The 21,291-nt window shown below is 47.6% G+C and overlaps 1 protein-coding gene across 1 annotated transcript in view; it reads right to left on the bottom strand.

The window, feature by feature from the left end:
- Window positions 1-5,676: 5,676 nt before the first annotated feature.
- Window positions 5,677-21,291, bottom strand: part of EGFL6 (EGF like domain multiple 6) — a 56,235-nt gene continuing 40,620 nt past the window's right edge. The window contains exons 7-12 of the mRNA XM_042975220.1: window positions 21,045-21,167; window positions 17,965-18,291; window positions 16,827-16,907; window positions 13,281-13,385; window positions 10,180-10,445; window positions 5,677-6,406 (exon numbers count right to left, since the gene is read on the bottom strand). Of these exons, the coding sequence (XP_042831154.1) occupies window positions 6,296-6,406; window positions 10,180-10,445; window positions 13,281-13,385; window positions 16,827-16,907; window positions 17,965-18,291; window positions 21,045-21,167 (1,013 nt within the window). The 3' untranslated portion in view covers window positions 5,677-6,295. The remainder of the gene's footprint in view (window positions 6,407-10,179; window positions 10,446-13,280; window positions 13,386-16,826; window positions 16,908-17,964; window positions 18,292-21,044; window positions 21,168-21,291) is intronic.

The raw sequence follows: 21,291 nt of genomic DNA, 5'->3' as shown, positions 1-21,291 counted from the left end.
TCCTAACCCCCGAACCCTGTGAATGCAACCTTACTTGGCAAAAAAAGGGGGGCTTTGTAGGATCTGGAGACTACACTTGAGCCAAGCAAGGGCCAGAGCTTGGAATTGGATGAGTGCCTGAAGTTTCAATATTAGCTTAGGCTGGACTTTCTAACCATCTAAAAATAAGATAAGGGGGTGCCTGGGTGGCTCAGTCAGTTGGCGTCTGACTTCGGCTCAGGTCATGATCTCACGGTTTGTGGGTTTGAGCCCTGCATCGGGCTCTGTGCTGACAGCTCAGAGCCTAGAGCCTGCTTCAGATTCTGTCTCCCTCTCTCTCTCTGCCCCTCCCCCACTCTCTCTCTCTCAATAATAAACATTTAAAATTTTTTTAAGAATTAAAAAATAAAGAAAAATAAAAAATAAAAATAAGATAAGCTTCTGGAATTCTAACAGCTCTCTTCCACTCTTGACTTAAAGCTGAAGAGGGGTGACGGACCACGGGGGGCAGAAAGTAGTGTTGGGCTCTCCATTCGGTGAGCCCCGCGCAGATGGTCTAACGTGTCTCTTTATTTTATTATTATTATTTTTAATGTTTATTTTTCTAGAGAGAGAGAGAGAGAGACAGAGCGTGAGCGAGGGAGGGGCAGAGAGAGGGAGACACAGAATCCAAAGCAGGCTCCAGGCTCCGAGCTGTCAGCACAGAGCCTGATGCGGGACTTGAACCCACAAACCGTGAGATCATGACCTGATCCGAAGTCAGACGCTTAATCGACTGAGCCACCCCGGCACCCCTACCATGTCTCTTTAGAACCAGAGGGCACTTACACACGATGCGCAGCTTTGGGGCCCTGGGCAAAACTCTGAGTCAAGAAAAGTCTCGTTTAACATCCCCTTGCACCTGTCATAATCTGTAGGTCGTTTCCATATCACTTATTCTTCTCCACGCCATTTGTCCATTTTGCCCATTTTTCTAGAATTATTCTACCATAGATTTGTGACAACAGATTAGCAGGGAAACGAAAGACCAGTGCGTACGGCTTCAATCACTTGGTGGTGCATATCACAGGATGGAAATTCAGAGGCAAAGAAACATTTTATACTACTTTGTTACTAGGGACGCCTCAAAATTCCATTTAATCAGGAAAATATAGATAAGGTACAAAAAAAAATGGGAAGAAAGGATGCTAATGCTACGCAAAGACCTCTGCCTGCCTGCTCAACTGCCTTTGGCATTTCTGCTAAGAAATCTGAGCCCGCCACCTGGGATTTCATTCTGTCAGAGTTGCTTGTTGCCCGAAGGAATACAGTCCGCGATCCTGATGTTTGGACGGCTCTGTGAAGTGCCTCGCCTCGCTTTGGCTCATAGGTTTTTTCATTTAAAGGGAGGTCTCTTGGGGCGCCTGGGTGGCTCAGTTGGTTAAGCCTCCGACCTCGGCTCAGGTCGTGATCTCACGGTATGTGGGTCTGAGCCCCACATCAGGGCTCTGTGCTGACAGTGTGGAGCCTGCTTGGGATTCTCTCTCTCTCCCTCTCTTTCTGCGCCCCCCCCCCCAATAAACTTGAAATTAAAAAAACCCCGCGACAATATAAAGGATAACATGCTTATTCCAGGTCTTCTGAATCTTCAGGCAGAGACACATTGGGCCAGATGTGAGCCATCCAGGCGTGCCTGGAATGTGAATTCTGAGTAATGTGGAGACCAGTGTGGTGACAGTGATGTGGGCAGGCTGATCAGCAAGGGCTTTTTTCCCACAGCTCTGCTTCCGGCCTTGAAGCCCATTTCCAAAGTTGGATTGCTGGTTTTCCCACGCGCCTGCACGCTCCTGTCTCCTTGCCGTAACTCCCCTTAATGCAGCCGTGTGACTTGAGGGCCACCTACCACCTGACAGCAGATGATGCTGAAACTGCCTTATTCCTCGTCCCTTGTATCGAAGCATAGGCAGAGACCAGCAGCCTGGGGCAGGACAAGTACACAGGGGTGAGATGGGAAAGAATGAAAGGTCTGCAAGATTGGCTTCTTCAAGATCTCAGGGGTGACCGGACTGGAAGGTTCTAGGCCCCCAGAAAGAGGCACGGGTTCGCAAGACACCGGGGAGGGGAGAAATGGAGCAGAGAGGCAGCAGGAGATACTGAAGACGGCCCTCTTTGCGGTTTGCCCCCGCGGTGGCCACACACACACACACACACACACACACACACATACGGTCACCCCCGGCTGCCACGAGAGGGCGCTGCCAGAACTCGGAGAAGGATCCGAAAAACGAACGCTGGCAAGAAGTGTCTCCTATCCAGCAGGAGAGCCGTGTGACTGCAGCTTGGGCCCACGAGGGAAAAGATTTTAGAAGGACAGTGACAGGACTGGGAAAGGGGGATGTAGAAGCTTTCACGGGCGTCCAGAAGGACCAACTCATGTGGGAGAGGTGAGGGGTTCCTGGCTTTCTGAGCAGCAGCCACATCTCCGGCCTCATCCGCCTCGAAACTCCAATACAGTTTACCTTCAGCAACCAGCTTGGTGTCCAGCGTCCGCGGGTATCCTGAGTGGCAAGCCGGGGGACATCCCCAACGTAAGAGGCACCGGTGGCTGGACTATACACGAGCCTGTGGGACTTCAGTTATAGCCCGCCTGGTGTTGAGAGGTGAATTCACTCGGGTGTCCCAAGTCAACCGGCACAGATAGATGGGGTTCATCTTCACCGGGAGAGGGGTGACACTTTTATTTTCTAAGGTACGTTTTTATTGAAGTAGAACCCATACGTAGAAATGCCGGTGCCCAGGTCATAAGTGTACTGCTCAATGATTTTCACAAAGCGTGGCCAACCAAAAAGCATCAAGAAACAGAATGACCGGGCCTCCAGATGTCCCCCGTCGGGCTTCGCCCCTCCACCAACACCCCCTTGGAGGGCAAACCTTCTGGCCACAAGGAGGCTTTTCTCAACCCCTAGAGCAGAAAACCCCAGTGTCATTCAGTACCCCTCCCTGCGTACGGCAAAGGCCCCGCCGTGTTCTCAAAGTCAACTTGGTGTTTTAGTCAGTCATGGACATTGAGCCTCAGAGAGGAGGCAGAAATGGGGACCGGCGCCACTGTTATTTCAATGTGTTAATAGGAAGCCCCGAGACTGGAGGATGTGGGACGTCCTGGTGAATGTTACTCAGCCCGAGCCAGCAAGCAGGCAAGCACCGTTCGGTGGTCACTCGGGCAGCGCTCAGGATCCGCGAAACGTTGAAGGTCCTGGTTTCGCTGAAGAACCAGCCTGCACAATGTGTCATTCTTTGTAACACTGCTTAGCAAGCCCGGTGACGGGATAGACGAAAGGCTGTGGGTTGATGCGCACTGGGACTCCGCGTGGTGGCTGAGGTGGAAGGAGACAAGAGCATGGGCCTTGGGGAGCTTTGGCAAGAGGGTCTTTGAAGGGATGGTGCGCCTTAGGGTCTAGGTTATGTTTTATTAGAGAGGAGAGTCAAGATACGAGGAAGCCAAGAGAGGGGCAGAAAATGAAGATCTCAAGGGAATGGGGCTTTCAAAGAGTCCAAAGGGTAAGTGGGGGGATGATTAAAAACCAGGTAAACTAGAGAGTGTGATGTTGGAGTTCAAGTTCAGAGGTGATGATCAAGTCCAACGGGGCAGCCACGGTGCAGTGACCGGGGAGATGACGGTAAGTGGAACAGAGGCCCACGAACGGTGAGGCTGGGACACTGGATGGGTCATCTGCATAGATGTCGCCACGTTGGTTGATGGCAATGGCAAGGGAGGCCAGAGAGGGCTGTACAGCGATTTAACTGGACCCTTAAGGATCGGTGGGTTTTACACGGAAGCAGAGAAATGAGAGATTGTGAACAAGAGGGGATCAACCGGGTGCCACCTTCCACTGGACCCTGCATGTGGGCAGTGTAGGACGATGAGCAGGGCTCACTGGATAAGGCTGCAAGGGGAGAGGCAGCCCGGGGAGATAGAGGACACCATAGCCTGTTGGCCGGAATTCAAAACAATATTTTGCTATTTCAGGATCCAAAAAGTTAGTCCCCCAAGATGATGGTCTTGTGGTGGAAATGGCAGGGGTAGCCCCCAGGGGTCAGGGAAGAGTAGTCACCAGAGTCTGGATTGTGCTTTGTTTGAAATCCCAGATAGGCCAAGAGAGGGTTCAGTTTTCTCTCACTTAATAAAATGTTGGACCGTGACTGGTTTGGGACAGGGATAGAGATGCCACAGTGTCATCAGGGACCCAGGCGTCTTCCAGCTATGCACTCCTCCACAAGGTACGGTCCTGGACCTCACGATCACAAGGTAGCTCACAGAGCTCCTGCCCTCACGACCACATTGCAGGAAGGAAGGAGGCGGAAGAGGAATGGCGAGAGGGGCTTCCAACTGACAGCCCTCTTTAATGACTCTTCCTCGAAGCCCCACCAGTGACTTCAGCAGGCTCTCCCACCTTAAAGAGAGGCTGTATATACATATATATTTATATGCTTATACTTGTAAGGCGAAATTCGAAAATGGATATTGGGTAGGCAACTTTAAGTCTCTGCTACAGCTCCTAGAGAGACATGAAACGCTATTATTTAATTCAACTTAACTCGGCCTTGGGCAATGATTCTCTACCTGTAGAGAACATGATTCCCAGGCTTCCCTATTTCGTTTCGGGTTCAACATCTCTTCCTTTAACCTGGATCACCGGGGCACTGGTCCTTCACGGCAAGTTCTCCCTTCTATCTTCCTTTATTCCAAGCCATAACTATGCTCTCCAACTTCCTTGGTCATTGAAGAAACAGGCGTTCTTTTTCAAGTTCTACCACAGTATTAGAAACCACCTGTATCCGTTAGCTCTTGCTGTGTAACAAACAACCCCAAATCTTAGCATCTTAAAACAACCATCTTATTATGTCTCACAGTTCTGCAGGCTGATGTGACTTAGCTAGAAACCTCTTCATCTGGTCTCACTAGAAACACTTATTTTGGGGGTTTTCATACCTAGCAGTTATCCTAACAGATACAACCACGGCCCTTGGAGACTATATGCCAAAATCCCTTCACACTAAAGGAAAACAACGCTTTCCTCTACCATCTTAAAAGGTTGTATGTGTTGGTTGTATTAAAGAGAACACTGTTGGGAAAAGGTTACTAAATTGGGGGGAAAAAAGGATCACTACAAGTTTCAGTTTAAAAAAACTTTGGGGCGCCTGGGTGGCTCATTTGGCTAAGCGCCGACTTCGGCTCAGGTCACGATCTCGTGGTTCGTGGGTTCGAGCCCCGCGCCGGGCTCTGTGCTGACAGCTCAGAGCCTGGAGCCTGCTTCGGATTTTGCGTCTCCCTCTCTCTCTGCCCTTTCCCTGCTCATGGTCTGTCTCTCTCTCTCAAAAATACAATAAACATTAAAATTAAAAATAAAAATAAACTTTAAGAGTGAGGCTATAAACATTAAAGATTAGTAAGGAGGCCATTTTCTCTCTTTCCTTCATCCTACAGCTCAATGCCTTCATTGCTTTAGGGGGTAACAAATATCTGGGGAACCCTCTGTTTGGGAGCTGTCCTGGACCCAGAATCTAAAAACATAATATACGTTCATCCTCAGGGGAATTTACTCAGGATTCATTACCACACAAAGCTGTTCTTGAATTTGGAAGAAAAGAGAAACAGAAAAGAAGGCACTGGTCTTTCTTCTGTATCCTGGTATTTGCGTGATTTCATTTTAGGGATTTCTCTGAGGCCTTACGTTCAAGAACGGAAACTAATGTGCATTGCACTTATGAGGCCTAATAAAGCAGTCGTGTGCTCCCAGAAAAGGAAGTAATTTTATGAATTTTTAAGAATGCAAAGTATTTCCAACGAAAATGAATAAAACCCCCATTTTCCAGGAAAGCAAATAATTATACACGTAATGAAACACAGCATCAAAAACTCATTTTCTTCCTTAGGAAAACTTAAACCATGACACAAGGTAATTATTTGAACGTCATTACAAAGAATTTAAATGTACAAGCTTGGCTGTAAAAGATCAGGCTAAGCCGCTTAGGTAAAAACCTATCTGTGACGTCACAGTTTCCAAGGAGTGCCAGGAAAGTCAAACAAAGAAACAATTCCCTGTAGTCTTTGTTGTTGTTGTTTGTTTTTATACTTCTAAAAGCACAGTGGCACTACACTTAAAGCAACGCTTGGCACGTCTTATACAAGAAAGGCGTGTGACAATGACGTTTCTGTTGGTACATTACAACTTTTCAGTTTGTATTTCTAAAGTGGGGGAATCTCTGGTGTGATATCAGAAAACAGAGAACTGACATAAAAAGCCGAATATACAGACGCAAAAGACCACGGTCACATTCAACCATTCACAGATAAAAGGCGATCTGGACATAAGCCTGAAACCAGAAAGACGCCATCCACTGCAATTTCTCCGGCTTTTCCCCTGCCACGTTCTGCTTCAAAAATGATCTAATAACGGAGAAGATATAAAAATAATTACTTTCAGCTTCCAAGTCAAAGATATACTCAAACTATTTAATAGCTATTAAAGAGGCTTGAACTCGGGAGCCTGGCTGACGTAGTCGGTCGAGCATGAGACGTCTGATCTTGGGTTGTGAGTTCGAGCCCCACCTTGGGCACAGAGATTACTTAACAATAAAAGGACTGAACTCATCAGCCCTGTTGCATAGGAACAGGCTTTGACATTGCATGCATAGTAATGTATTTTCCAGATGCCGGTATCTACACTGAGCGGGTTATAGTCAGAGAAAACTGGGTCACTGCACCACCTAAAAGAATCTGGACAGCCCTGAAAAGCGGAGAAGGGTATGGTTGAAGAGGAAATTTTGGAATTCCCATTTAAAGAAAATAAAAAGAGGGGCGCCTGGGTGGCTCAGTCGGTTAAGCGTCCGACTTCGGCTCAGGTCATGATCTCACAGTCTGTGAGTTCGAGCCCTGCGTCAGGCTCTGTGCTGACAGCTCGGAGCCTGGAGCCTGTTTCGGATTCTGTGTCTCCCTCTCTCTCTGCCCCTCCCCCCTGTTCACGCTCTGTCTCTCTCTGTCTCAAAAATAAATAAACGTTAAAAAAAAATGTTTAAAGAAAATAAAAAGCAAAAATAAAAAAATCATGTGGTTTTCTTTTCCAAAACCAGGCTAGAAGAAATTTAACATTCCCTGTGAACACCTAATGTAAAACCGAACAGTTGAAAGAGAATTATTTTGATATATTCAGGTTTTGGGAGTGTGTAGTAGTATGGTTATTTTTCCGAAAACATTGGCTTTAATATTGGAAATTATTGGGAATGTCGTTGTTTTCAAATGTTGAAAAATGTTTGCTAACAGGCTATAATCATTTTCACCTATGATAAAGTAGATCAAATTAAATATCTATCATCTATTAATAATCAAAAGAGAAGCAAACTTCCTTTATGTTGTAGAAATACTAAAAAAAATTTGTCTCTAAATTGGACAAAAACTGACAGGAGCGACTCACTGAACAAAATGAAAGACAGACAGTCACTATTTTATATTCATTCGTCCAACAATATTTATAAAGAAATATTATGAAAATAAATGACAGCTGACTGATAGTTTTTCTTTTTTGCCCATTACCACAACTTTTTAAAACAGATCTTGGCTGTCATAAGTAATCCTGCAATAAACCGAGGCTGCATATATCTTTCCAAATTAGTATTTTTTTGTTTTCTTTGGGTAAATACCCGGGTGTGAAATTACTGGATCATATATGGGAACTCTGTTTTCAATTGTTTCAGGAATCTCCACACCATTTTCCACACTGGCTGCCACCAGTTTGCCTTCCCACCAACACGGCACAAAGGTTCCTTTCTCTCTGCATCCTCACAAATACTTTTTGATTTTAGCCATTGTGACGGGTGTGGGGCGGTGTCTCATTGTGGTTTTGACTTGCATTTCCCTGATGGGTGATGCTGAACATCTTTTCATGTGTCCGTTGGCCATCTGTAGGTTTTCTTTGGAGAAATGTCTTTTCACGTCTTTTACCCATTTTTTAATTGGATTATTTGGGGATTTTTTTGGTGTGGAGTTTTAGAAGTTCGTTATATATTTTGGGTACTAACACTTTACTGGATGTCGTCTGCAAACATCTTCTCCCATCTAGTAGGTTGTCTTTTACTTTTTTGTTGATTATTATTTCCTTTGCTGTGCAGAAACTTTTTATCTTAATGTTTAGTCCCAATAGTATATATTTGCTTTTGTTTCCTTTGCCTTAGGAGACGTATCTAGAAAAATGTCGCTATGGCCGATGTCAGAGAAATTACTGCTTGTGCTCTCTTCTAGGACTTTTTGGTTTCAGGTCTCACATTTGGGTTTTTAGATCCCTCTGAGTTTATTTTTGTGTATGGTGTAAGAAAGTGATCCAGTTGAATTCTTTTTTTTTTTTTAATAAAGATTTTTTTTAACATTTATTTATTTTTGAGAGACAGAGAGAGACAGAGTATGAGCAGGGAAGGGGCCGAGAGAGAGGGAGACACAGAATTCGAAGCAGGCTCCAGGCTCCGAGCTGTCGGCACAGAGCCCGACATGGGGCTTGAACCCACAAACTGCGAGATCATGACCTGAGCCAAAGTCGGACACTTGACCGACTGAGCCACCCAGGGGCCCCAATTCTTTTTTTTTTTTTTTTAGTTTATTTATTTACTTTGAGAGAGAGAGAGAGAGAGAGAGAGGCAGAGAGAAAGAGGGAGAGAGAGAATCCTAAGCAGGTTCTGCGTGGTCAGGGCAGAGCCCGACACAGGGCTCGATCTCACAAACCATGAGCTGAAACCAAGAGTTAGATGCTTAACCGACTGAGCCACCCAGGTGCCCTGGTCCAGTTTAATTCTTTTGCATACAGCTGTCCAGTTTCCCCCAACACCATTAAGAGACTATCTTTTCTCCATTGTATATTCTTGTCTCCTTTGTCATAGATGAATTGACCACGTAAGTGTGGGCTTATTTCTGGGCTCTCTATTCTGTTCCGTTGATCTATGTGTCTATTTGTGCCACTATCATCCTGTGTTGATATGTGACAGCAGTAGTATATCTTGAGCCCTGGGATTATAATACCTCCAGCTTTGTTCCTCGTTTTCAAGATCACTTGGTCTATTTGAGGTCTTGTGTACAAAGACCTTAAATTTCTACATACAAATTCTAAGATGATATGTTCTAGTTTTGTGAAAAATGGTATTGGTATCCTGGTGAGGAGTGCATTAAACCTGTGGATTGCTTTGGGCAGGAGGGACATTTTAACAGTATTTGTTCTCCCCGTCCATGAGCGTGGAATATCTTTCCATCTGTTTGTGTCATCTTCCACTTTCTTTTCTCAATGAATTATAGTTTTCAGAGTACAGGCCTTTCACCTCCCTGGCTAAGCTTATTTCTAGGCATTTTGTTATTTTTGGTGTAATTGTAAATAGGTCAGCTCTTTTGAAGTTTTGTTTATTTATTTAGAGAAAGAGCGTGCGCACGAGGGAAACAAAAAGAGAGAGAGAGGCAGGGGGAGAGAGAGAATCCCAAGCAGGCTCGGCACCGTCAGCATGGAGCCTGACGCAGGGCTCGAACCCGTGAACCATAAGATCATGACCTGAGACGAAATCAAGAGTCAGACGCTTGGGGCGCCTGGGTGGCTCCGTCGGTGAAGCGTCCGACTTCGTCTCAGGTCACGATCTCCCGGTTCGTGGGTTCAAGCCCCGCGCCGGGCTCTGTGCTGACAGCTCACGGCCTGGAGCCTGCTTCGGATTCTGTGTCTCCCCCTCTGTCTGCCCCTGCCCCGCTCACACTCAGTCTCTCTCTCTCTCTCTCTCAAAAGTGAATGGACATTAAAAAAAAAAATAAGTAAAATAAAAATAAGAAACAAACACTTAAAAAAACTGACCCTGCAGCTTCCACTCATCGTGATCAGTGCTGGGCACAGAATGAATGAGCAAGACATTCTTTTACATATTAAGTTATACATGTAAAATTAGAGTCTGGTTTGGGAGGACGCTGGTGAGGAGCCGGACACACAAACGTGTGTCATTTCCATGACACGTGCGGTGCATGCACCTGACGGGTGTTATCGCGAGCTGTGCTGCCTAGCCGCCTGGCCTATTTTGCTCCAGAACATAAACTCTCGAAGCATAGGGAAAAAGTCTCGCTCGTCTTTAGGGCCCCACCGCCCCTCTGTTTGTTGAGTCACTGCAAGAGAATGTCAGTATCCCACGTGACACTGGTTTTCCACTTACACTTTTGGGAGCGCTGATCCCTTGCCCCAACTGGATTTTCCCCGTCTTCCACCTTTCGTCCTTGCTCCTGGTCTCCTCCCATGCCAGGGCGTTGTTACTGCTTTTCACAAACACTCGAAGTTTCCCGACTTTGTCTCCGGCCAGCCGGTAATCAAAGAGCACACAGAAGTTGCTCTGGGGCTGCAGGTCCGGGAGCAGGAGTTTCAGGCGGCCGATGTCCTTCTTGCGGCCTGCCAGGGCCGGAACCGCCATATAGTAGCCAACCGCTTCAAGAGAAGAAAAATGCGCAGTTAACGAGGCCGTTGTAAAGGGTCTGGCTAGGGGGTATAGAATAGCACAGAAGATGAATGATAACCGGATTCAAAATCTTAAAAAAACACATAGGGGGCGCCTGAGTGGCTCAGTTAGTTAAGTGTCTGACTCCGGCTCAAGTCACGATCTCGCGGTGCGTGGGTTCGAGCCCCGCCTCGGGCTCTGTGCTGACAGCTCAGAGCCTGGAGCCTGCTTCGGATTCTGTGTCTCCCTCTCTCTCTCTCTGCCCCTCCCCTGCTCCTGCTCTGTCTCTCTCGCTCTCTCAAAAAGAAATAAACATTAAAAAAACAAAAAACCATTTTTTATAAAAAACAAAATGAAAAAAAAAAATGAATGATAGTCTCCTGTAGGGAAAGCTGAAGTCTCTCTCATTTCCAACACAGGAAAAACAATTTCATGCTAAAATGGGTTTTAGGGATCACAGAGCTGAAATCCTTTGTGGTACGGAAAGGGAAAGCGAAGGCTAGACAAACGGAGGGATCTGTCCACACACACAAAGCGCGGTGGTAAGCAGAGACGGGGTGAGAATCTAATGAAATAGTCTTTTGGCAGCTGATGGAGAACTCGTGTTCCAGAACTTTCCACCTTGGTTGTTTGAACCTTGGACTGCATTTTCCCACAGAGTCAATGAGACGTATGACGGCCAGCTCCTTAGGTAGGGTGGTATTTAATCCACAACATACATGAATTTGTCCTAATGGTTTCATGGAGCTCAACTACCGCCTGTAACGTATCAGTCTGAGTTCCGATTGAGGAATGGAACACACCTCCTTCTATTTCTAAGATCCATGTCCTAAGTATAGCTCATCTTCAGTCCTCTGCTTGTGGCTTTGAAGAACCTGGGCAAAAAACTCTCAGGGAATGGGGGTCTAAAGAAGTTGACGAAAAGAAAGAATTCGTACGGAAGCCAGGAGGAATGCACTGGGGGTAGGGGGTGGGGGCCCGGAATCTTCTGCTAGTACATTCCCAGCGTCACTTGCAGGACCCAGGTTGACCTTGCCTTAGTTTTCACTGGACTCAGGAACTGTCTGGTCTTTTCCCCAGCTGCTCAGGTTGCCTGATTCAGCAAATAAAGATACAGGATGCTCAGGAGAGCTTGAATTTCAGACAAACAACCTGTCTGAGATGTACTAAAAAGTATTCTCCTGCTAACCTGAAACGTAGGCATCCTACACTTTAGCCACTGCCACTCCACCAGTGACACCCTCTCTTCTGTGACCCACCGGGGCAGATTTCCCTACTCTCTCACCTAAAGCCCATTTTGATTTGTCCTTGAGATTTTATCCTTCTAGAAATGCTGATTCATCCCATGTTTCCTCAGGGAAAGACGAGCCCACCTAGAGATCCGAACGGGGCGCAGGGGGGAAGAACGTACGTACGATTTGAGTGACACAAAGGCTGGGAAGCCTGAGGCCATTTGTGAATCGCGTTTGTCAACAGGGGACTTTCCATTGCTGGAAAACTCCACATGAAGACCCTGCTGACTGTGTGAGTTGTCAAGATTCTGGAATAACCTACGGGCTCCCTGTATGATGTGGCTCTGGCGGATAGAAACTTGGAGATGTCATGATGGAAGAAAGGAGAAATGCAAGTTAGCTATTGACCAGACAGGCTCTCCCAAGATATATGGTCTTGGGACTGGTTAAACCTGCCTTGAATCTTCGGCGATAGTTCCACTCACACAACTTGCCGCGTGAGATGTACCCCCTCTACCCTAATCTCAAGTTTTGCAAGGAATTTTTGTTGGGGGATATCCAGGTTTCCTGGTTGCGTGTGAAGCCTTGAAAGGCAAGGTCTAAGGGAGGAACTAGTCTAGAGGAAGGATCCAGGAGAAGGATCTTGTAACTGAGGGCTGAACTTGTAGATTCCCAAATAAATAAATGGATTGGTAAGAAAGTCGAGTTCCCAGAGATGTCTCTACCTACACCTCTACCTGTCAGCCTCAGGAGACAGGGCCTCGATTTATGCTCCAAGTGGGTTGTGTCAGCCAAAATGCTCTACCCAAGGGGAAAGCTAGGGCCCGTCAATAGTGTTTAAGCAAGAAGTGGAAAGTGCTCGAATTCCACAGCTCAGAGCTGAAGTCGAGAAAAATCCCAGTGTGAGCGGCCAGAAAGGAATCTGCAAGCGACAGAGGGGAACATTCAGTCCAGAAGTTCAGGTTGCTGACCCGATGCTCATCATGGTGTTGCTACTTTGAGGGGTGGCTTTACTAAAACTTCAGGTTTAGGCAGAGGTCATATTTCCTTTCCAGATTTATTTCCCCACAAAAAGCAAAACAAAAACTACAGAGCACCATGAGCTGCCAAACTGGGGAAAAGAACAGCTTCCTTCTACCCTTCCCCCAATACTCTTAAAATGTACATGAATTCTTGGGCCCTGGCTGCCTCACTTGGTAGAGCATGTGGCTCTTGAGCTTGGGGTCATGAGTTTGAGCACTACGTCGGGCACAGAGATTACTTAAAAAATAGGGTTTTTTTTCTTTATAAGTCAAAAATGTTCACGAGTTCTAACATCTGTCTCTCGGCAGCAGGAGTGACTATGGAAAAGTTTTGCTAGAACATCCTGTATGTGGGTGGGTGGGGGTAAGAGGGATAAGGCGGGACACAGATACTGAACCAACGGAGCCATTCATCAGGGCAGACTTCGGAAGGTCTAGAAGTTTCCAAAGGTGACAAACGCTGACCTAACGAGAGATAGGAATAATAACCCTCCGTCACTGGAGAGCCTTCTTTACCTGTACGGAGGACAGAGCACACAGCAGAGAACACGAAACAGTAAAATCCAAATACCATTATCTCGATCAGCAGGATTCCAGTCAAAGTCATCTTCTATATCCTGTTTCCAGTCACAGACCCCGTGCTCAAAGCTGCAGTCAACTGAGATATTTAAATCTGCTAAGAAAAAGGGTACATTGTATAATCACGAAGAGTATTAGAAGCACGTCTGACATCTGGAGCTTTGGAAGGAAATGCCGTATTTTCAGCTGTTGAGCATCGCGCTAAGCTACTCCACGGTATTGCTGCGTCCGCAACCATCTGGTTTGGCCAAACAGCCTACGGGGTCCTAAAACTGATTTTTGCCCCTCATGCAGGTGCGAGCCCTAGAGAACAGCCTGCTGAGTCACAAGCTAATTAAGTTCCTAGTATGACTTCCCAACAGCCCTTGTAGATAAGACTCCCTTGGGACTCACCAAGACCCAGCTCTTTCTGGTTTGAACGGACCAATCCACTAATAAAGACCCGTGCTCTAGGTCCCGCCTCTCTCTCTAAGCACCCTGCCTCAACTTCCCTGTGTGGCCCTCGAGGCGTGCCATGCTCCTACAGGACCTGCGAGTAATAAACTTCTCTATCTCAATTTCTCTTGTGGTCTTTTGTTGAGCCATCTGGCACCCGGGGAGCTCTGCCTGACAAATATTAATTTAACAAAATCATAACAGCTGCATGGAGTACAGATCACGGCCACTGAAATGGCCTTAAGGACAGTGTCAAACCAGATACTGCTTCAATTTAAACCTGTGGAGTCCTTCTGGCCAAATTCTGTTGTGATCTTAAATAAAGGAGAAGCAAAACCAAAAACTTAAAAAAAAAAAAAAAAAAAAGTAATGGGCAAGAGCCCTGTGAGCAAAGTGAGACAGAGAATATAGGCAAGAGTTTGTAAAATTTGGGCCAGAAAATCTCTCCTACCCAAACGACCTAGTGCAGACCTTGTCAGATCCTTCGGGACAATCTGCGGAATGCTCAATTTCTCTGTGTGAGGGTATTCTCTTGCTGGAGCATGCTCGGATCAAGCCAGGCAGACCAGAATACCAGGAAGCTATTTCCCCAAGAAAACCCTCAACCACTGATGGACAGGTGTTGGTGGACAGATACCACAATTTTCTTGCCTTTGGGTAAGACCATAAGTCCCTGGAATTGAACATGGACCTGAAGTCAGATTGGAATCCAGGCTCTCTCTGGTCTTGCAGAGGGTCCAACTGGGATGGAGGTCCAGTGGCCACAGTGGTGCCCTTCCCTGCTTTTATGGGAAGCCAGGAGTACCAGGGAATTAACACCCTCCCGGGAGCGGCCATTAATCATTGTCAGATGGGAGATGGTGCATGAATACCCAGCTCTCTTGTCCTCCAATAGGACAACTCTGAGCTGTGTGTTCTACACTGGCTTTCAGAGTTCCCTAACGGGATTGAGCTTCAAGGGGACTGAGTTCCCCAATGGGATTGAGCTCCAATGGGATTGAGTTCCCCAATGGGATTGAGCTCCAATGGGATTGGGTTCCCCAAGGGGATTGAGTTCCCCAATGGGATTGAGCTCCAATGGGATTGAGTTCCCCAATGGGATTGGGCTCCAATGGGATTGAGTTCCCCAATGGGATTGAGCTCCAATGGGATTGAGTTCCCCAATGGGACTGGGCTCCAGTTGCCCCCAGTGAAAAGTTCTTAATAACGCACTATTGATTGCCTCCTTCTCGCTCCCACTCCCCAGGCATTCTTTCCTGGGACCGCCTCCCACGTAAACCACTTGCACACAAATTCTGTTTCTGGGGAATCCAGCCTAAGACAGCACCTTAGACAAGAGTGGTGCTTTTACTCCAACAAATAGCAAGTTGAAGAGCTGGGGAGCCCACCGAGTCTTCTAATTGAGACTGAGTGCTCCAAGGGACCTTACTCAAGGACCTTTGACAGTTGAGTAAACTTTATGTGTTTCATTAAGGATCATGGAAGAAAAGGTAAAAAAAGAGACCTGGTCATTCTGGGGATCCAAAAGGGGCCAATTTAGTAATGTCACTTAGCAAGTGGAGAGCCGAGCAGAAGCAGTTCTAAGCACCTGGAGAATGTAGCTAATTCCCTGAGCTAAGAAACATTTTCTTCCTAACCAGGAAAATGGATAATAAGATGTTTGATGCAGAGAAACTTAAGAAAAAAAAAAAAAGAACATTGAGGGGCGCCTGGGTGGCTCAGCTGGTTAAGCGTCCAACTCTTGTTTTGGCTCAGGTCATGATCTCATGGTCTGTGAGATCGAGCCCCGCATCGGGCCCCGTGCTGACAGCATGGAGCCTGCTTGGGATTCTCTCTCCCCTTCTCTCTGCCTCTCTTGCTCAGAATAAATAAATTAAATTAAAAATAAAATAAAATTGAAAACAGAACATTTAGGGGAAATACGGAAGAAAACAAGATGCCTGTAGGAGCTGGGTCACTAGCCTTTGGAGAGGTTTTAGTAGAAGTTTCTCAGATTAAGTTTGGAGGACTGAACCAGAGAGGCTCTACCTTCATGGTGGAGATTCCTATAAACCAAAGGGACCGAACTGGAGAATGTACTCATGGGGTAAACACAAAAGGCGGTCAAATTAGCACAAGCTTAGGACATGCACAGCAGTAAGTAAAAGAGAGTTTGCAAAGGGGAGGGAAGATCGACGCATGAATATTTATGCCAAATAAAGGGATAAATACAGAAATAGGCTTTCCCCTGGTGTCTGTGTAGAGATGCCACATATAATTTGTCACAGGTAGTCAAAGTGCTAAATGGACTCAGAGGAACCCGGGATCACGCCTACGAGATTCCTGACGATGAGGCTCTGTTAGCCTGATCACAAGAACGGTCCCAATTTTTACCCCTCCCTGTCTCCACCCTCTTTGCAATATGACGTTGTAGCGCCTTCCCCAACTCTCAAGTCCCGGCCGGCCTTGGGACTTGCCTTGGCCAACGGAATACGGTGAAAGTGATGCTGTGGCCGCTCTGAGCCTAGCCCTCACAAGGCCTGTGTGCTTCCACTCTCTCTTGGAACCCTGCCACTGCTTCACGAGAACAAGCCTGGCTGGCCCGCTGGAGGATGAGTCACCACACGGAGCAGAGCTGAGACAGCTCTGTTGTCCCAACTGAGGCCCGGAGCACAGCTAAGATCGGCCAAGTCACCGAGTGGGACCAAAGCTGACTGCGGACCCGTGGGTGAGCCCCCCCCCAGACCAGCTCGGATCAGCAGAACCACTCAGCCGGGTGACGGACTCATAAGCAAAAATAAACAGTGGCTGTAGGCGACCGAAGGTCTGGGGTTGTCTATGACGCAGCACTATCGTCCGGAATTCAGTGCATGGTCATTTTCAGGCTGCGGGTGTTGAAGTTGAAGCAAAGGGGTCATTTTCATCTATCTTCACATATATACCATGTGTCATTCTCGGTGTCAGGCGGGCGTGGTGGAGGGAAGACAGCCTTCCTATACTGTCGTCATTGGTACTGACCCCGTAAGGACCTACTCTTCCTACTGGCACTGTGTCCAGATGTAACGATTTTTCCCTCGGGGGCTTAGGAATGAAGCAGTGATTCATAAATGAAGGTATCAGTTACCTTTGTGTTCCAGCCTGGACGTGACAGCTTTTCTCTGGACCAGAACCAGACCCAATTCACCCGCTGCGTTCACCTTCGGGGCTAATTAAGAACACTTGGTCAGTTAAGAAAAGCCCTGAACCCTCGCATGCTAAGGAGGTGTGAGTGAACGACCGAGCAGAGGTTTATCCTGTTATTCTGAGTACAGACTATGTTAGAGCGGACTTTCCTGAACATTCCCAAAGCATTCACACTGGTTCCAGTTTCTGTGTCTAAAACATCGTTTTCCAAAGATGACCTAAGCATCTACACTAGTAACGTGCCTCTTCTCACCCGGGTTTGGAAATACACTCTTGAGATTTTCGCTCTCTCTCCGAGGAGACAATGCCATCGTTATGCTAGTTCTTGGATAAGTGGGCCTGCGTCTGCTTTCCATTTGGTTAAATCCAACAGCCATGGAGCCAAGGGCAGACAAGGCCAAAAAAAAAAAAAAAAAAAAAAAAAAAAATAGGGGCGGTAACAAATGCCTGGTGAAAATGAAACACCAAGTTTCCGCCTGGGGATGTGGGGGAGAGGGGGTTAATATGGAAACCGTCCTGGAGGGGCTGAGACTTAGTTGTGGGCTCTGCACAGCAATGGGTGAAAAGGGCAGTTATCCAGTTCAGGGAGAAAATTTAAGCTCCTCTCTAGAATGTTCCCCTCTACAATTGTCATTCTGGCTTTTTAACCTGTAACCTCACAGCTGCGAAATTCCCCTTGCATCGAGCGGGCAGGTCGAAAGTGCCTTCGAGAAGTAAAAAGGCAGAGCTTGGCAGATCCAGCTGGATCCAAGGTCTCTCTGGTCTGGGGGTGTGCAGCATGGACAGCCAGGGCAAGCGTGCTTACTTGGCTGGGAGCGGAAAGAAGGTCTGCATCAAACAGGAAGCCCCCCAGGGAAGGGGAAAGGACTTAACCTCCTTGTTTCCCACAGCAGCAAATACGATTTGGGATCTGCGGGGGATGTTCATTTCCAGAACTTACAGAGAACCCTGCTTCTTTGGAATCAGTACCGAACCTTAGTGTTACGGCAGGCACGAAGCCGTGTTTCCTTCTTTCCCTGCCAGGAGAAATCACCATTCGCTTTTGATAAAATGTGTAAAATAACCAAAGTGTTACTCACAAAACACATCTCCTCGAAGGCTCTGCTCCCGCTCCACGTGGTTCTTCAGGGTTTTCTCCTTTCTCTTCTTTTCCTCGAGCCCCTCTTTCTTTCTCTCTTCATTTCGGTTTTTTCCTCCATCAGAGTTCCTACCTCTGGAAACACTCTCTTCAGAGTTGAGGGACTGCAGGTTAACCTCAGGGGCGGGAGTTCCAGAAGGTTCTGTGATGACATTTTTGATTTTTATCTTCTTTTTCATGCTGTTTTTGTGAGCCAGCAACTTCTTGATTCTGTCTTTGATGGTACCAGGGGCCGTGAGGACTTCCTTCACAGAATTTTCAGGGATCACTACAATAACAACAGGTGGGAAGTTTCACATTGGCTGACAATTAGGTCACTCATGAAAAATGGAGTGAAGTACGGTAAATGAATGCTTCCAGAATCAACCCACAGGAGGCCCTACTGCTTGATATTTTAATATATATTTTTTTAAGTAGGCGCCATACCCCACGTGGGGCTTGAAATCATGACCCTGAGATCAAGGGTCACGTGCTCTACTGACCGAGCCAGCCCTGAAACAAGGATTTGGGGGCAGGGGGTTTATTTGAGAGGTGATCCCTGGAGGCAGAAGTGAGGGGAAGGAGGAAAACAATGTGGAACACACCTCAGAACTGTCCCATCCTGCGACAATTTAGGGGTATTTATCCAGACTCCTGGCCCCCACTGGTTGAGGGCTGTCCTTACAAAGGGGCTGAGTGGCACTCTAGAGAAGACGCGCGGCCACAGGCAGAGAGCCCACCGCCCTGGGGCTGAAGATCTGCGTGAAACTGTCCACCCTGCCGTGTTGAAATCAGGGAGCAACAAGGGACTGGGGCCTAGCTGGTCACAAGCTGGACAGGAGGAAATGGAGTTTGGAGAGGTTGAAAAAAATCTATCGAAGGTCACAGCCAGTATGGGGCAGAGCTCAGAGTGAGATGCAGGCTTTCCTAGGTCCTGAACCTCAGCTGTTGACCATTACACCAAATGGCCCACAACAGGTGAGGCTGGAAGACAAGCGTTCAGATTTGGTGGCACGAAGGAGCCCTTGACCACGATGCAACACAAAAAGCTGATCTACTCCACTTCTTCTCTGGGGGCCTCTCCAGGGTATGGCATCCCTCCTCCCGATCCACCCGTGCACGTCCTACACGGGCCGTCGATCTCTCTCTCTCTCTCTTTGAGAAAGTTCCAGAAGGAGATCACGAGCACATGTGCACGGGATCGAGACCCGAGCACTGTGTGGTTGGAGACCTGTGTAATCCCACCTCCAGCCCCGTGCAGGAATCCCTCGGAGAGCCGGGCCTGGAAGCCTGAGTGGCGGAACACGCGCTGGGCAGGGCTCCCGGCTCTACTCCCAGACACCTGGCCATCATCTGGGAGACAGAACATGGCCTCCACCCGGCGCTCCCAGTCCGCTTTAGGAAGTCACTTTTATTTCACATTCCTTAAATACCTACGGGCACCACGTATACTTTTCCATACCCTTTGTTCCAGACGAAATGCTGCCCAGTTCTTCTGGCGGTTCTGCAGAGAATTTGATTTCTAGACTCATCCTCCTTGACCATATTCTTTGGCACACACTCTCGTCCAGCGGCACTCAACCACGGCCCACCGGGGTACTGTGAACTTTTATGGCTGTGGGGCTCAGTGTCTATCACGGTGCGGACACTTTGCTTTTGGCCACCACGGAGTGGCCACTCCGCTGTGTCACCAGGAGCACCGGCCATATAAGGACACGGGACAGGTCAAGGCAGAACTTGAAGCCGTACGTGTTGGAAGACGTGAGAACCATGCTAAGGGGTATACGGGACAGTGGAGTCAGGGCAGTGAACAGATTGAGGCACATGATGGGCCAGTGCTAAAATGGACCAGACCAGGGGTGCCCGGGTGGCTTGACGGTCGGGTGTCCGACTTCAGCTTGGGTCACGATCTCACAGCACATAGGTTCAAGCCCCGCGTCAAGTTCTGTGCCGACAGCTCGGAGCCTGGAGCCTGCTTCGGATTCTGTGTCTCCCTCCCTCTCTGCCCCTCCCCACTGGCACTCTGTCTCTCTCTCAAAAATAAATAAACGTGAAAAAGAATTTTTTTTAAAAATAGAGAAATAAAAGGGACAAGACCCGAGGGATAAACCTAAGGGACCTCAAGCATTATGAGACACTTTCGCCAGGACGGTGACTGCAATGTAATCACCACCGGCCTGTCTTGGTAGACGTTCCGGGTTCTTATGGTCATTTCTAGTTTGCCAGACACACAGCAAGACAATGTATATCTTGCCCCTACTCCCAAGTTGAATGAACGAAGAGCTGGTGTGCGATTGTCCATGCTTCTTTCCCTGTCTTGACAAACCCTAAGGGCTCCAATCGGTATTGTGGTATCACAGGACGCTGGGGACTCTATCAGCGTGGCTCCCTGAGGGACCACATGGAGAGGAAACGTCGGAGAGAATACACCGCCGAGAGCGGTGAGTGTCACATTTCACGGTTCTACGTGTGGTTTGTCAATTGGAGATGTTACCACCTACGCAGTAAGGAATTCACCAGCAAGAACAATGGGACTCGTTGCCAAACGTGTGAATCTAGGTTTGAGGATGACCGATAACGTGCCGTCAGCTTTGTCCGACTTGCTTTTGGTGGTGTATTCTGGAAGAAGTTCTGATTCCTGTGGTCAACAAGCTTGTGGTTCTAAGCCCCTGACGTGTGAGGATTGCTTGCTACCGTGCCATAACCTGCCCTCTCTCGGCAGATAACATGGGCCCAGCGCCATTTGTCCTTAAATCTTCTTTTCGGTCGTTCAGAGTGCCTTGTGACCAGACAGAAATCCAGGACCTTTGCTGCTCTGTAAGCTTTAGTGGCTACGACTTCAGTGAGTAGTGAAGATGTGGTCCAGTTAGCAGAGAAGTCAAGGCTGAGTTAGAGTTTCCAAATATTGCATGCACACGTTACCATACGTGCAGAGAGAGAGAGAGAGAGAGAGAGAGAGAGACAGAGACGAAGGGAGACAAAAGAGAAGGAGAGAATGCTTTGCCGAGAATAGCTAAGACGCCACGAGCAAATCCTACTTACCGGAACACTGAAGGCCATTGCCTCTGTATCCCTGCTTGCATTTACACTTGAAGGATCCTTGGGTATTGAGGCAGTTGGCATAGAGGCTGCACGGATTGGTATTCCCAGCACATTCGTTTATATCTAAAAAATGTGAACGTTCCCGTGAACAACTCTGCGGCTGCCGGGCTTTGCTAAAAGCCCGACTATCCCTTACACTTGACCAACTCCAGGGCCGACCCCTCAACACCTGCCAACAAACCACGTG

The sequence above is a fragment of the Panthera tigris genome, chromosome X (assembly GCF_018350195.1).
Source record: "Panthera tigris isolate Pti1 chromosome X, P.tigris_Pti1_mat1.1, whole genome shotgun sequence".
In the NCBI taxonomy this organism is placed as follows: Eukaryota; Metazoa; Chordata; class Mammalia; order Carnivora; family Felidae; genus Panthera; species Panthera tigris.
Note: the sequence above shows the minus strand (reverse complement) of the source record. Positions and strands in the feature narration are given on the sequence as shown.